Source organism: Anguilla rostrata, chromosome 2, assembly GCF_018555375.3.
Source record: "Anguilla rostrata isolate EN2019 chromosome 2, ASM1855537v3, whole genome shotgun sequence".
NCBI classification, from domain to species: domain Eukaryota; kingdom Metazoa; phylum Chordata; class Actinopteri; order Anguilliformes; family Anguillidae; genus Anguilla; species Anguilla rostrata.
Window position 1 is genome coordinate 41,887,399 of NC_057934.1, and position 15,632 is coordinate 41,903,030.

Consider the following 15,632-nt stretch of genomic DNA (forward strand, 5'->3'; position numbering starts at 1 on the left):
GATTGCTCGTATTCAAGTCTTAGAAAACAAAAAAAGGAGAGGAATTTCCAAGGGCAATTCGAGTGTTCCTCTCCTTTTTAATTTGCTGCGAGTTCCAGCCTGCTAGGGACGAGGGAAGGCTAGAGAGCTGCTTTCTCTCTCTCTTCTCTTTTTTTTTGAAATGGAATTAAAACGATCACGTCTTTCTGGAACAACAGAAGGACAACTGTATTCCTACCATCAGGGAGGTGGTCCTTCTGGTCTTCCATATAGCACAATGACATCATTGCTGCCCAGCCCGTTACCACCTTGCTCAATAGGTTTTTGTTAGTAACTTGTTATATCTCTATCGTGGAATTTTTGGAGAAATAGCAGTATAAACATTCACGCTCACACCCTCCAGTATTCGCGTACAGCTCTACACTTCAATACAAGGAGCAGGGCTTCAAATATTTATCTCTTTCCATCCCTGTGGTGCATAACCACTCAGACATTTTACAATATTGGAAGCAACCGAAGTAAAATAAATAGAATCTTTCGCAGACACACCATTGGCTTTGACAGAAAAATAAGGGAGCCCAAATGTTATTCCCCATTCCTCTTCCACATGCTGTTGTTAGTATTACCATGGTCCTGTTGGCAATTCCACAGGCAGCTAAGCCTACGGAGGGGCAGCCCACACCTCGTAAGGGTGTGCAGTGGCCCAGCAATGACAGCCAAGTACAAATCGCAGCCTCCCTGCCCTCGCTGCCGGGAGAGCGCGCCGCCGGGGGCGGGCGGGCGGGCGGAGGAGGGCGGATGCCGAGCATGATGGGAAACTCTTGGGAAATGTCTCGCCGGGGTGCAAGCAGGCAGGGTGGGCCTAGGTGCCTGTCTGGGGGAGAGGAGAGCCCAGGGGATGTACCAGCTGTTGACTCACACTGGTTCGCTAATCGAGAGCCGCAGGACCCTGGAGCCGCAGGGCTATAACAGCGTCTACCTCCGTGCGCCAGACGAGCTGCTGGAGATGAGCGGCTGGGCGGCCGAGAGGGGGAGAGCAGCCACATTGTTTTAAGTGCGGGGAGCAGGCATCTGTCTTTCCACCGGCGGAGGACAAAGCATAAACACTGTTCAAAGTGCGGGGGATGGGCGGGGAAAAATGCACCCCAGCACAAGTCAATCAAAGGGAGAGGTAGTTAATTAGTAAAAGCATGAATTGCACCAGTAATGAAGGTAGCAACTATTAACCAATGATAGACGACGGAATTGACTGCATCACAGTGGAAATTCCACCAAACAACCTTTTTTGATTAGTTAACATTAACAGTTACTGTTTTTTAGAGCCACATAAAAGGTCTTTATTTACCAACATTGGGTCGCGGTCTTCCATAAGCAAGAGTTCCATAAATAAAATGTAATAAATTGAAACTTTGTTAAAGATTAAAATGATTTATGCACTGCTATGGTGAAATCACACAACAATTCTTCAGTGTTGGGGCGATAGCCACTGCTCCACACGCTGCCTAACAGGAGCCCATAAATCTCCATAAACCAGAAGCGCGGGGCGCGATATTGAAACTCGGCGCCCGCTGGAAACGTCTCGGGGGTACGGGGGGAAACGCCGCGGCGCGCAAAAGGGACGAGGGCCGCCGTGCCCCCCACCCCCCACCCCCCCGGCGTAATTAAAGACGGGGTGCAGCCGCGGAGCCGAGTTAAAGTCCCCGTCGCCCCGTCTCGGGCGCGCGGTGACCTTCCCTCTCTCTCTCTCTCTCTCTCTCTCCCTCTCTCTCTCTCTCTCTCTCCCCGCGCTCCCGTCTGGGCGTCTCAGCGCCCGAGACGCCCGAGACGCCGCGCCCTCCCCGCCGGCTCGCACGCAGGTGCTAACAGGACAGCTGGCTGCTGTTTGTGTGTGGAAATGACCCGCTCCTTTCTCCCTGGCTCCAGGCCCTGTTTGCCCGGCTGCAATTGTCTGACGGCCCCCCCCGTCCTCCTTTCTTCTCCCGGACACGGCGACGCTCGCGTCCCTCGCGACTCCCAGAGCATCAGACACGGAGCACGGGCGGCTCAGAGGAGATATCAGCGTATCGCTTGGGTGATGACGTTAAACGGACGGGGTTCGGCTTTGGAAAACATAAAAGTATGACCGGGCGCCGCAGCATCACCGCGCGGAACATCGCCGGTAACAAGGAACGCGCAGAGCTGTCCGCAAGAGCGAAATGGTTCACAAAGTGCAGAGCCACACTTGATAAGGAATGTGTCGAGAGCGTGCGAATGTTTACTCTTAACACTGTAATCCTATGTAGCATGTGATTGTGCACTGTAAGGGGTTCGCTCCGAGTCTGCATGGAAGTCATTGTGACCAAGACGCTAGCTCTTACTATATCCTGAACAAATATTGTCCACGAATAACCAAATTAACCTGTTGACAGCACAGTCAACACAGGTTATACTGCGATTTCATCAGGGGCTGACGGGTAGGCGTCAAAACAGTGCTTCGGTGACAGTAACTCTTTAATTCTCCAGAAGAAATAAACAACTTAACGAACCGTGTAAGCCACAATCCGGATAGCTTTGTAAACAATGACCCGAACTCGCAAATTAAGATTCGTTTGCTAAATAAACAGCACCGTAACCTTTAAAAACTGTGGTCCTTTTATAACGTACTCGCCCGAAATAAATATAATGTGCACCTTGGCCTTCCCGGTTTGTGAGCGCTTGGGGATAAAATAAGACACAATTCTGCATTTGCACAGTGCTGTGCATGTGTCCCATACAGACGGGGTATGAGAGTGTAAAGGAAGAAGACAGTGAGTGTATGTGTTCTGGTGAGAGAGAGAGAGAGGGGGAAGAAAAAGAGAGTGAGAGAGAGAAAGAGAGAGAGAGAGAGAGTATGTCGGGAGTTGATTTGACCTCTTATTACTAGTGTGTGCTGGTTTCAGAGATGAAAGCATGCCTTTGGCGTCTCCCCTGGTTTCTATAGATATGGACACAGCACCACACTGGCACATAACAATAGAGGAGCCTGCCACTTGCGCCAGAGACTCCCAGATCATCACTCCATCCATCAGAGTGATCATATTTAAAAAACAACAACAACGCGGGGAGAAAGAGAGCGCTGCTTTGATGCTGTGGTTGGAGCGTGCCTAATGGGGCTAGACCGGCAGGGAGCCTCCATTCAGCCCAGCGCCCGCGATGCCAGTCCTACGCCGCTTGATGAAAACTCTCCGCAAACTTAAAAGGAACCTTCTTTTCAAAGGCATGACATCACCCCTAAACAAAAGGGGTGGGGGTTTGAGATTACACCAGTTAGAGGTACCAGTAAACCGGATCTGTCACACAAGCTGCTTCATTCAGACGCTCTGGACTGTCCGACAGCTCGCCCGCCAAGTTCCCCCAGCTTTAAATGGTACCCTCCCTGAACTCCCACAATCTCAGTGGTGTCCTGCCAGTGAATTTCAAATTCCCATCCCTTCCTTGGCATCATCATCCTTATTACAATGCATTTTTAAACTCTCTTAAAATGGCTATCAGTGAATGGGACCTTTTTGTCAATGTAACTAAGGGAAAAATGGGTAAAACTTGAGTTTTTGTAAGAGAAAATATGCCAAATGATTCCTCCTGTTTGTTTCGTTAAGCCCCCGGTTGTTGTAGCACTTGAATGTTTTACTTCCAGATAATCACCAGGCCTCCTGGCAAATCTAAAAGGAAGGTTTTAATTAAAGTGGTTGTTTCCCTTTTCTGTCAGATCTTGCCAGCGCTGCCAGTTCCAACATTGAACCAATCCATCATATTCTCCTCCCATCTGAATATAAGATGAGCAATACTGTGTTTTTTCAGAGCTCCTCCGACTTTGATTTACAACATCAATACTAAAGGCATACATGGGTTATAATAAGACAAGAAATAATTAGGTTGGACAGGCATTTGGAACAGGTGGTACATTTCTATGATTTGTATCATAAAAACTTAATTTTAATATGCCAAAAATTTTAACAGCTTTTATATTGCAATTTTACATTACATTTTAATTATTTATTATGCATATTAAAGCATTACATTCACATAATTACAGTTGCACTGAGCCAACTGCGCTTTAACGCTATTTTCAGAAAAGTTATATACTTTCTTATAAGGGGGGGTTGCACTGTCGTGTTGTTCATCGTTAAATTTATTTTAACACAAGCTGAACAACAGAAAAGTAGAATACCGTATACTATATAATATACTGGCGCTTAAGGTGACGCTGGGTTAATATTGGCCGTTGACGCCTCCACCATTTTAAAATTAAGCAAGTGTTTTTGTTTAAAAAAACAAACAAAACAAAAATATTTTTGAGGGATCGGTTTCAGTCGTTCCAACCCAGAGTATACGCATTTCTTAATTACTGTATAAACAGATTTTTATAGGCTTACCTACCTGCTTCAGTTTTCGTTTCCTGAGGTCAAATTGCTTCCTTTCCGATGGCGACGTAAAACTAAAATACGGGGATAATTAGCTGAATTACGAAGTGACACTTTAAACAATTTAATTTTATACTTGTTTGAAGCTGACAACAGATGTTATCCGGTAACATATGGAATATCCAATTGCTTCAATAGCAACGTGCACTTAATAGTTACCTTCATGTTTGGAAAGAAGTGACTTTCAACTGGGGTGGCCAGGTGAGCACGGTGAACACTGACGTCTGCGTTACGCTTCGAGCTAAACTTTGTTGCGCAGTTTAAATGTTGTAACATACCAAAGGTAATTTCATGGTCTCTGGAACGTGACTGTTCAAGTGAGTTTATGAGGTGTGCGCACTAAAAGAAAACTTATTTTTTGCACCTCTGGGATGTTAGTTTCTCTCTTTCTGACAGCATTCCATAGACCCCGAGGTTTCGTGCTGCATGTCGAAAATTACTTTTAATGCGCTTCCATTTGCCAACTGTTCCTTTGAGAGAGTCCTTTGCCGCCGGGATTAAGTTCATTGAGGGGGGTCTGGCATGATTCATTTTCCGCTACATGAACAGAACGCTAACTTCATATATGTCTCGTTTTGCAAGACTTATTGTAATGTTTTTCTCTGTCTGTTATTCATAATAGGTGGGGCCCAGTCTATAATCAGTGATTTATTTATTTATCCTATATATACTCTTTGTGGCTGGACATGGTCAGACATATGGCGTAGCCTTAATGAAGTTAGCAGACCAATACAATATAATGCATTGCATCTTGTGAGATCACAATATTTTTCATTAACACATTTTTTTCAGCTCCTATGAAATACAGTAATAAGAATAACAAAAACCCGAATGAGTATTGTATGCAAACATAATATTACTATTAGTTTAAAAGCTCTTTTTTCGCGGCTTCTGTCTCTGTTTTCTTAATGTCACGTGGACGCCGAGCGGGGCCTGCGAGGAATGTACTTATACTGTATGTGGTGAGGGATCCTTGAGAGAAAAGCCCCAGACAGCATTTCGCAGACACAGGGACGGATTGGGTCTGTCCCGTGGCCTCGTAAAAAGACGGGAGGGAGAGAGAGCGCCCCAGAGCACAGACACTCACACACAGACATTCGCTTCTGCCGATACCCTCTCCTCATCCCTCTTTGGGACCTCTGCAAATACCATGTTCCCCTCGCAGCCGTCAGCCCCCCGCCCCCCCCTCACCCCTCAGCCCTCCCCTGCTCCCCCCTTTTCTTCCTCCAAATTCACTGGCACTTACAGAAAGCTCAGAGGCGCCAGTGGAGCTGGGCTCATCTCTGGGGAACAATAAAGACAGATCTTCATAAAAACTTCAAAAAGCCCTTGCCAAGTGTTTTATAGGTGCTTTAAAGGTTTATAGGCCTTAGGGAGAAAGCAGAGTGATGCAGTAATCTATGGACTGAATGTTTTTTTTTCTTCACTGACAGCGTTAGGGCGAAGTTTTGGGGAAACAGGTGATCAGTGTGAGCTACACTGGAGTCCTAACTTCTGTCAGCAAACCTATGGTTTCTTTATAAACAAGCTTCGGTGTATATATATTTATAAATGTCACTTCTCTCGAACCTCAAACTCTCTGCTGCTCGGTCAAAACAATGTGACTGAAATATTCATTGGCGTTGTGATGTGCCTGTTTATGCTAAACAGTCATTGAATCAGTTTCAAAAAATGCATATGTTATTATGTTTTTTTTTTTTTAAAGCCCCTGTGGGCTCTATCAGCAAATATGGCTGAACATATTGTCTGTAAAATGGCCACCCTCCCTTCTCCTCCCTGTCTCACATCCCTCTTGCTGGACGTCATTCTCTTGTTCAGAAGCGTTTTGAGGACAGAATTACCGGCCCTCTGACCCAGCTCTGCCGACAGCGCTGACTTGATGAAACGGAGCGCACTGGCCCGGCGCCATCCCCTCGACCCCGAGCCTGCACTTCCTCTCGGTCAGAAGGAGTGGAAGCCGATGGTGACGCTCAGCGCGCCTGCAGGCTTCTCTGTCCTTATCGTCGGCTTCTTAATGCCAGCTCGAGGTGCGCCTCCTCTCATTGCCCCCACCAACACTTTTTTTTTAATGATGTGACTTTTTCTGTGACGCCTCAGCCGCCCATTAAAAAGCCTTAATGGGTTGCTGAAAGGGAGGTTTTCTGTTGGAGGTTCTTTAAAAGAGCTGGACCCTGACTACCCTGCAGTATACCATATGGTACGGTTTTCCGCAATGCATATTTCTTACTGTGGGCACAGTGTTTTTGGCATACTCTTGTATGAGGCTTAAGGAATTACCAGTGCCAAGTGAGGTCCTGCAATCATGACATCACTAGCGCAATATAAATACATGCTGTATGACATCATAGACCAGTCATGTAGCTTCTAGCCTTAAACCAGCAGTAGTTAAAACATCCACAAATAAACCCAAAACAACAGTGGTCCTGTGGGCTCAGTCTGACTTTCTGCAATCATGTTGAAGCGTAATTACATTGAACTCAATGGACAAAAAGCTTTTTCAATAAAACAGATGTTGTAGGGGTGTTTGGGACTGAAAGGCAGGTACCTTACCTAATTTGAACTGCGGCGTCTCTACGGGCCGCAGGCCGTAGGTCCCACCCTCTGATTATCTCCTGGGGAACTGTGGAAGCAGCGAGGATCGCCTCTCAGGCTTAGAATGGGAAATGCAGCAGGGATCATGTCTCAGGTCAGGAGTTTGTGAAAAGCCTCCTAAATAAGAATGCTAGAGGCTCAGGTTATGCCCATTTCCTGGGAGCAGGTGGATCAGATGATCGGATCTCGGTTTTGGATTATCTGTGCTTCCTGAGTTCAGGTTGGTTTTAATCAGGCACCAGGAATTTGTTTTCATGTGGGCCGGGACCAACAGTTTTAACTTATCTCTGAATTTCATCAAATAAAATGCCTGTTTTGCTTTTTTAAAAAGCTCAAGACTTAATGACCCTGGAGTGAGCTGCAGGCATTTGAGCCTTTCAAGACAGAGGTGAAATACCTGCTCCAAATTTCTTTAATGAGTGTGAATCGCCACTATTCATGGACTTTTTGGAATGTTTTTTTAAAAAGTATTTAGACATGGCCGGGGCCTAAAATTAGAACGGCTCTTCCCCGAGTCTTCATGTTAAAATTAGGAGGTGTCAGAATTCCAGGGCAATTCTTAAGTTACTGTCGATAAATGGTTAAGGAGTTCTCTTAAAGGTGCAGGCGTGAGTGTGTGTGTTTGTGTGTGCACATGGATGCAATCGTGTGTTTGTGAGTTTAGAATTGAACACAGTCACTTGAGAGAAAAGCAGGCATCCTTTTCTGTCCCCAGGGGTAAAAACATAGTGCCTTTAAAGCTCTACTCCTTTGCAGTGGTGGTATTTCCCTCTTCTAGCCCACTAGCCTCAAAAAACCGATCCAAATGCCATACATAAGATCACAAGACAGGAGCGGCTGAAGAGAGGGTGCAAGGGGCAGATGGCTGTCAGTGAAACAGAGAGAATTGAATTACAGTGAATGAATGGCACTTTTACAATGAGGTGCAGCCAGTAAGGTCAGTAGCCCATATTTTTCTAAGTGGGGGGGGCGGGGGGGGCGGGCTATTTGGTTTGTTGATTCACCTGACAGATAGTTGTGCAATACGTAATAAACCAAGTGCCATACTAGCACACTGCTCTCCACCAGGGGGCAGAGTCTAGACTGAGGTGCTCATTTTAATGCTGGGGCCGGAGAAAGGTGACCAATCATTAGAGAGACGTGACAGATTTATGACATCAGCCCCAAAGTGTACAATCGGCTAATAAAAGTCACTCCAGTGTTATGGACTGTCAACTTTCCAGTGCAAGGCTTTCCCTTAAGGATATGCCCTTCCTGTCATTCGGTGGAAGCGCACCTTCTCATCACTGTAATTACCCCGTGGCACATCGTTGGGAGGAGCGGTGTGTGCGGTCTCTCTCTCAACATCCGCGCATCCCATCCTTCCCTGATAATAATTCACGTTGCTCGTGTGTAATTTCTGATGTCTGGTTGCCAGGCGAGTCCATTACCCCTGTTCAACATGTGACAATTTGTTTATCCAATGTAGCACTTCTAAGACAATCTGTGCATCAAACGTAAACCCCCCCCCCCCCGTCCCCCCACTTTTTGCTTTTGATTAAAGGAAAGAGATAAGTGTGAACTCTGAGACTTCCTTCAAGACTTGCCATCATTTCTGAAAGAGACCATCAGCCCAACCGAACTCTTTTATAATATTCATTTATTGTTCAATAAAAATAGACTTTTAAAAATGACGCTATGTTTCCTTCATGAGTTTTTCCCCAGTTTTTCTGCCACTTGATCCTTAAAAGGGGCTTTTTTTTCCTTTTAATTGGTAAGGGAATCTGAAGGTTAAATACCTCAGAAAGACCTCTATCTTTTGTACATGTAGCCCTGAAACACACACTGGACCAGTTTAATAACTGTACATAACCATGAAGCTGTTATGTTACCAAGGGAAAACATTACTTATTCTTTGTACACAAAGTTTGGACAGATTATGTTTCCCCTTATTACTTTGTTGTCTTCTTGGTCTCTAAAGTACATTTTGTGTGTGCATGTTCTTGCTGTTTGCCCTTGTAAAATCTGTGGCAAAGAGTGAGTAAACAGATATCCCCAAGCTCTAACACAATGATAAAACTGTGCCAGAGAAACCAGGACTCTTCTATTACAAATAAAACAACAGCAGTTAAGAAGACTTATTTCCTATTGGACCAATACAAGTAAACACAAGGCTCTTGGAAGTCAGAATAAACAAAACTGCCTTGCCTCTCTCAGCATATTTGTAAATGTGGGCTGGTTTTCAGGCCTTAGCCATCTCTGTGAGGAGAGACTGACTTTGGCTTTTCACTTCATCGGACCACTGATGGAAGTACATACAGATAGAATAACAAAACATAAGTAACAATCACTCCGAACTGGTGCAACTTGAATACCACTGGTCCATAAGACACAAAGCACAGCACGGTTCTAGACTGACGATCAGTACAGCATGGTACATTGTCAAAGTCATCAAAAAAAGTTCTGGAAGAATACAAGCTCCTTAATAAATCTCAAGAAATGAGAAAAAAAAATATTCACGGAAGAAGAGTATTGCTTCTCTTTTTTTTTGTTCTATTTGCTCTTTGTATGTGTTCAACACAAGAATCCGGTCTTGTCACTTTCAAGCCTTTGAATTTTGCGAAACGGACAACATATTAAAAAGCCTCAGACGTTCAGTAGACTCTGCCAGGCTCCCGCACGTGTTCTCTCTGCACTCAGCCCCGCTCGTCCGCTGTTTGCATCGCACACGTGTTTCGCGTGAGTGTGAAATGGTTCTGGCTCTCTCGTCGGAAGAATGATCACAGAGGCAGTGCGGCGTCCTGCACTGAGGGTGAGCAAACATGGCTCTGGCTGGTGTGGGGACAGGAGCCTGTACGGCCACACCAGCCCCCACGGCTCTCCTCGGGAAAAGCTGCAGGGATCTGCGGGATGTGCAGGGCGATGAGCCTCCAGCTGCCGCCAAAATCTCCTCCAGTTCCATGACGAAGGATCTCATGAGAAAAGACACGTACTTGCTGTTCTGCTGTGCTGCGTAGGTGCCTGTTGGTTGGCCGTGTCACATGCTGTTGACGGCGCACATGTTTGTCATATGCTATTATCAATGCCGACATGGCATTACTTCAGTCTTCTTTGCAATGACTTGGAAAATCACATCCTTTTTAACAGTCCCAACTTTTATTTGGAAAACTTTTTTTTCTCCATTTGGTGTCCAGATGAGAAAGCGAAAGGAAGCATACGAGGAGGAGGAGCTTAACAGGATATCTCACTGCAGCGTGCGTGGAACAACAGATACAAAGCAAACGATGCTTGGCAGCAACAGTGCTGGTCTGTGTGATACATGTGAAAGGATTCAGGAGAATCTGTCACAGAGAGAGGCAGGGACATGCCTGGGTTCCCTCTGGCCCTTCTGTGTGCCTCTGAGAGCAGAGCTCGCTCCTCCAGGGAGGAGAGGCTCCCTATCTGCAGGAAGTGCGACGGCCAGAGCAGGGGGGATGGTGGGAAGGCGGAGGACTGCCCCGGTGCTCCTCACACGGTGGTGGCCCGGCTGAACTGCAGAGCCAGGGGGGAGTACTCCTTGACCCGCACGCACAGCCTGCCCCGCAGCCAGGGGTTCTGCAGCTCCAGGGGCCGGAAGTCGTCCTGGAGCCACTTCTCCTTGTCCTCCAGCACCAGCACCAGGCCGAAGTGCTCCAGCTGGTCCTCCCGGTACACAAACTGCTCGGGGCTTCCCAGCAGCCTCTGGGACACCTCGTTCATCTCCTGCACGACCAGGCGGACCATCTCCCGCGCCGAGGTGCGCTGTGTTACACGCAGCTGAGGGGGAGGAGAGGGCAAAGGTCAGCGAGAGGGTTTCGCTCTAAACCAGGGGTGTCCAAGCTTATCCGACAAAGGGCCAGTGTGGGAGCAGGTTTATGTTTTACTACGACACCTGATTTTACTTGAAAAAAGGAGGGAAAAAAAGCCTTGTGCACAGTATGTGATGACAAAGTACTGGTTCGGCAAACACGAAGGCCAACAATAGCTGGTACTTCTTGAACTGCACACTCAGAAAAAAGAGAGAAACGAAACTGTATGGCATTAAAGATTGTATTGATTGCATCCTTATCTACAGCACAATCTTTAATGCCATAAAGTCTCTTTTCTCTCTTTTTTCTGAGTGTACGGTTCAAGAAATACCAGCGATAGCTGTCCTCCACGTCTGACCTGATCTTACTTTTCAAGGTCTCAATGAAAGACCATGATTAGTTTATTAATCAGGTGTCAGTGCTGGGCTACAACAAAACCTGCACCCATTTTTCGACAAGGGTTGGTCACTTCTGCTCTAAACAAATATCATAACCAGTTGGTTTGCCAAATGCAGTCACCCATGTAAACTCACACTCAAACCTCAACTGAATATCAGTCAGTAGAATCAGAAGCTAACGCATAAATCCTAAATGTAATAAGTGAATGAGGTCATTGGTAGTAAGTAGGAAAGCCCTAAGTTCCTTTACAGGCAGGTCATTGGGATGGACACGAGTATGCGCATTAAAACCACGGGGAAGGTGTGGGCACAGACCTTGACGCTGGTCTCCTTGGGCAGGCCCGTGCGGTACTGCGGGTACACCCTTAGAGTGACATGCCAGCCCCTCCTGTGGGCGCTGTGCTGGGGCTCCGAGAAGCGCTGAGAGCCGCTGTCCTCCGAGAGGGTGCGGGCGGGCGGCGGCTGGTGGCAGCGCTCGGCCGGGCAGCAGCGGTCCACGGAGGAGGGCCGGTGCCAGCGGCGGTGCGGGGAGGAGGCGGGGGAGGCGGAGGGCTGGGCGGAGGGGAACTCCAGGCTGCTGGTGCGCACGCAGAAGGCCTGCCTCTTCTCTGTGATGCGCAGCAGCTCGATCTGCCTGCTGGGCAGGATGAAGTCGCTGTCGAAGAGCTCGGTCGCGCGCCGCCGTTCGCCCGGCTCGCCCGGCGACGGCTCCGAGGCCTGCAGCACGTCCGGGGTGGAGTCCCTGAGGGTGCCCAGCCCGACCCCGCCCCCAACCCCGCCCACGCTCTCGCGGAGGAAGCCGCCCGGCTCAGCCGTCGAGGAACACGGCGAGGAGGGCAGCAGGTCCAGCTCACGGGGGCTCTGGGCACGGCTGGAGTCGTAGTCGCTGTCTGTGGTGAGAAAGACCTCGGAGGAGCCCTCTTCATCGGAGAGTCCATGGAAATCTAGAAAAAAAGCAACAGCAGTTAACCTTCCACTGTACGATACGATCAAACAGAACGTAAGGGAGAAGCTCTGTAAAACATTCAATGCACACGTCCAGTGCCATGCCCTGCAAGGCATAAACATCCCCATGCTAATCTGGCTGGATTATCCGCGCTGTCATGAGTAGTCACGTCCAGGAACAGGTGACGGGGCTCACCTGAGTTGTGCTTGCGGCTGGTCTCCGGCGAGGGCATGGGGGAGGGGAGGTAGTCGAGCTGGGAGGAGGTGGAGGGCGGCTTTTCTGGAACCACGTCCCTGGAGAAGTCGATGATCCAGCCGACGGAGATGCCTCCAGAGGGCTGCTTGTAGCGGGCGTACTGCAGGGCGTCCATGATCCACCGCGCTTCCCTCCACACCTCCTCCATTTGCTGGAAACATATGCCATATTCACTGCTAACTGAAGTGCTTGAACCTCAGTTTATTTTCAGACACAACCCCACATACATCGATTGTAAGTTAGCATGCTTCAGGTCTGGACGTTTCACAACAATGCGGGTCCTCACCTGTATGTGCTCCTGAACCTGCTGGTGCTTCTGCTTGGCCCCCAGTAGTTCAGACTCGGAGAAGGCCTCTCTCAGGTTCTGCTGGGACATGAGGGACTCCAGCTCCAGCAGGGCCGACACGCGGCAGTACTGGCCAATGAAACTCTGGCAGTACGCATCAAAGTGAACTGCAGACCAGACGCAACAGAGCCATCAGGACAAGGCTTAAAGACGAGAAATCATTCGGGGACAAAATTACTCTCCAAGTCACTCCGTCCCAAAGACCATAAACAGCAGTTATTAATTTTTATTTGAGGTTTTTACACTTCTGAGAAGTAATTTTAAAGGCAGCCTGAACTATATTAATCTTTCCCGTTCGTACAGACCATGTTTCTGTGTGGTCGTTTCACAGTGAATGCGGCTATGCTGAAGAAATGCAGGGGAGAAGGTTTTGGCGCTGTGTGCTCACCCAGCTCAAAGACCTGCAGCGGCAGCGTGAGGAAGCCGGACCGGGGGGAATAGGGGTTGTTCTGCCCAGGGGCGGTGCACACGTCGTCCGAGGGAGGCAACAGAAGCAGGAAGGAAACCTTCTCGCCAAACTCCAGCACCTCCTGGCTGTAGATGCGGAAGTCCTGTGCCTTTGAGAGGGACGCAGGAGGAAAGAGTCAGAGAAAGACTAAGCGCCCAGTCAGCAGGGAAACGGTTTCAGCCCACATGCTGTCGAGCGCATGCAGGTACCTGGATATGTACTGCACCAAGCTGTTGACACCTGAGGGTGGCTCAGTATGGGTAAGGATGTAGACCCCTGTGACTGACCTGGCTGACAGGGATGTTGATGTGGGCGATGAGCTCCTTGCAGGCGCTGCGTAGGTCCTGCAGGAGGCGGTGTGGAGCACTCTGGACGTCCTGATCCATCTCCAGCGACTCCTCCAGACAGCTGAGGGCCTGCAGCCACTGCCACTCCTCTCTGATGTGCGCAAACGCAAACACACGTGTTCACACATACGCGTGTGCACATACGCAATACACGCAGACATAAACACGTGTTCACACAAACGCGTGTGCACATACGCAATACACGCAGACATAAACACGTGGACTTAGTGCATGGGCCAAAATAACCCATACATCTGCCTACATATCTGACACAAAAAAGAACTGTTCATATTTCACAAGCACTGCATATGTACATGACAACCCCACAGTACAAAGCTATAATGCTACACTTCCAGTCCACACATTCAGGCACAGCGGATCATTAAACCACAGTGCAGGCCTGCCACATTCCCTCAGACGACCCCGCCCCAGAGAGCCACCCGTACCTGGAGACATTGCTGTTGTCTCGGACTTTGACGTGGCACAGCACGTTGGGCAGCTTCTGCGGCACCAGCACCCTGATCTGGTCCACAGAGCTGCAGAGCTTCAGGTAGCCCAGGTACAGGCCTGGGGAGAGCTGCTTCCTGCTGCGCCGATGGTAGGCCAGCTTCTCCTGCAGAGAACACATTACACTCATCAACATGTAGATCCGTCTGTGCACTCTTACAGGATAACGTATTCATACAAAGGATAGTTATAATGCATCTCATATCTTCCAGTTAATGCATATATTATGCCAACTATGCAGTTCATTTAAAAATGCTCAGGTATGAAAAATATGGGGTGGGGTGGAGCATGTTCCATAAATGTACCGCCAAATGGAACATATACCAATCAAACACAAAGTGCTGAATGGATTATTACATTTTTATGTGCTATTTTTATTTGAATAAAACATTGCATTTCACTTAGTAGCCAGGCCATTCAGTGAGTGGTGAGCTAGAAAAGAAAGACAGGGATTGGTGAAATGGGGCAACGTGAGATGAAAGAAGTAGTTTTCCATTCCAAGGAGCAGTTGGATAAATAATAGATTGCAGGTTATGGGGCAGACTGGTTAGCATAGCAGTAAGCATGGCCTTTGAACAAAAAATGCTGTGAAGTGAAGTTGCACCAGAGAATCCAATAAAGGAAACTGCTGAATTCTATTTATTTAAATCTGTTAAAGGTCTAACATAAAATATCTCCAGGGCATCTACAGTATATAAATGTTTAAATCAGCTCAGGCAGCAAGAGAAGCCCAGAATTCATTCCCGTTGGACATCTTTATCTTGGCTGGGATTTTTAAAACATAGAACTGACTAAACTAAACAACTAAATTATAAAAATATTATGGTTAATGTTTGGTCTGTGTGTCATTTAAAAAAACCACAGGCCAATAATCATTATTCAGGAAATCCTAAAGAACAATATTGAATGAATATAATTGCAACTATGCCCAGGAGCTGTTTTTCTGCAAGAGTTTAATGAAATGAATCTCGGTCAGTCCTCTCAAGTTACTGTGTACTGTCTGCCTATCTGAAACCAGGAAGTGAATGAGAATTACATTTCAGAAACCCACCGAGATAAATTGAAGATGTGTGGCTGACCAATTTACCATTACATCAAGATTAAGGAATCACGCGTATCCAGTGACCGAGGATGCAGATTCTGTTCATTCACATTCCTGTTGTTTTCCACAATCATTATGATGAGCTCCATCCAAAACATTTGGACCAGAAAAACTTATGCAGGACTTCTTCCTAATTAAATGGAAACCAATTTGTCTTCATATATTATCCAATCAAGAAAGCTCTATAATTTCCCAATCTGGCTAAACCACACAAGGAAAAGGTATTTGACATCCCTGATGTAACACCAAACGTTTCTGGAGACATGATTCTGGAAACAAAGATAACAAGAACATATAATTGCACTGCCGTTATATAAACCTCCTTATAATGCACACAAATAGTGTCATGTAGTGCTTCTCACTGATGTGGAAAATAAGAAACCGAAGCAACATGGATAACTGTATGAATGGATTATATCCCAAAAGTTGCTCACTAAAGTTATTTTAGGACTCCTTTCCAATGTGGC

At 47.3% G+C, this 15,632-nt stretch overlaps 1 protein-coding gene and 2 long non-coding RNA genes across 3 annotated transcripts in view; 1 reads left to right on the forward strand and 2 right to left on the reverse strand.

Moving 5' to 3' along the window:
* LOC135248078 (uncharacterized) overlaps positions 1 to 4,511 on the reverse strand; it is a 39,775-nt gene extending 35,264 nt beyond the window's left edge. The window contains exon 1 of the long non-coding RNA XR_010328362.1: positions 4,375 to 4,511. This is a non-coding gene — a long non-coding RNA (uncharacterized LOC135248078). The remainder of the gene's footprint in view (positions 1 to 4,374) is intronic.
* Positions 4,186 to 8,683, forward strand: LOC135248077 (uncharacterized). The gene is made up of 3 exons (XR_010328361.1): positions 4,186 to 4,619; positions 6,237 to 7,947; positions 8,554 to 8,683. It is a non-coding gene; the product is annotated as an uncharacterized LOC135248077 (long non-coding RNA).
* The window catches only part of ankfn1b (ankyrin repeat and fibronectin type III domain containing 1b), a 142,535-nt gene continuing 135,535 nt past the window's right edge, over positions 8,633 to 15,632 (reverse strand). The window contains exons 17-23 of the mRNA XM_064322288.1: positions 14,003 to 14,188; positions 13,497 to 13,647; positions 13,150 to 13,318; positions 12,702 to 12,868; positions 12,356 to 12,566; positions 11,530 to 12,158; positions 8,633 to 10,784 (exon numbers count right to left, since the gene is read on the reverse strand). Of these exons, the coding sequence (XP_064178358.1) occupies positions 10,497 to 10,784; positions 11,530 to 12,158; positions 12,356 to 12,566; positions 12,702 to 12,868; positions 13,150 to 13,318; positions 13,497 to 13,647; positions 14,003 to 14,188 (1,801 nt within the window). The 3' untranslated portion in view covers positions 8,633 to 10,496. The remainder of the gene's footprint in view (positions 10,785 to 11,529; positions 12,159 to 12,355; positions 12,567 to 12,701; positions 12,869 to 13,149; positions 13,319 to 13,496; positions 13,648 to 14,002; positions 14,189 to 15,632) is intronic.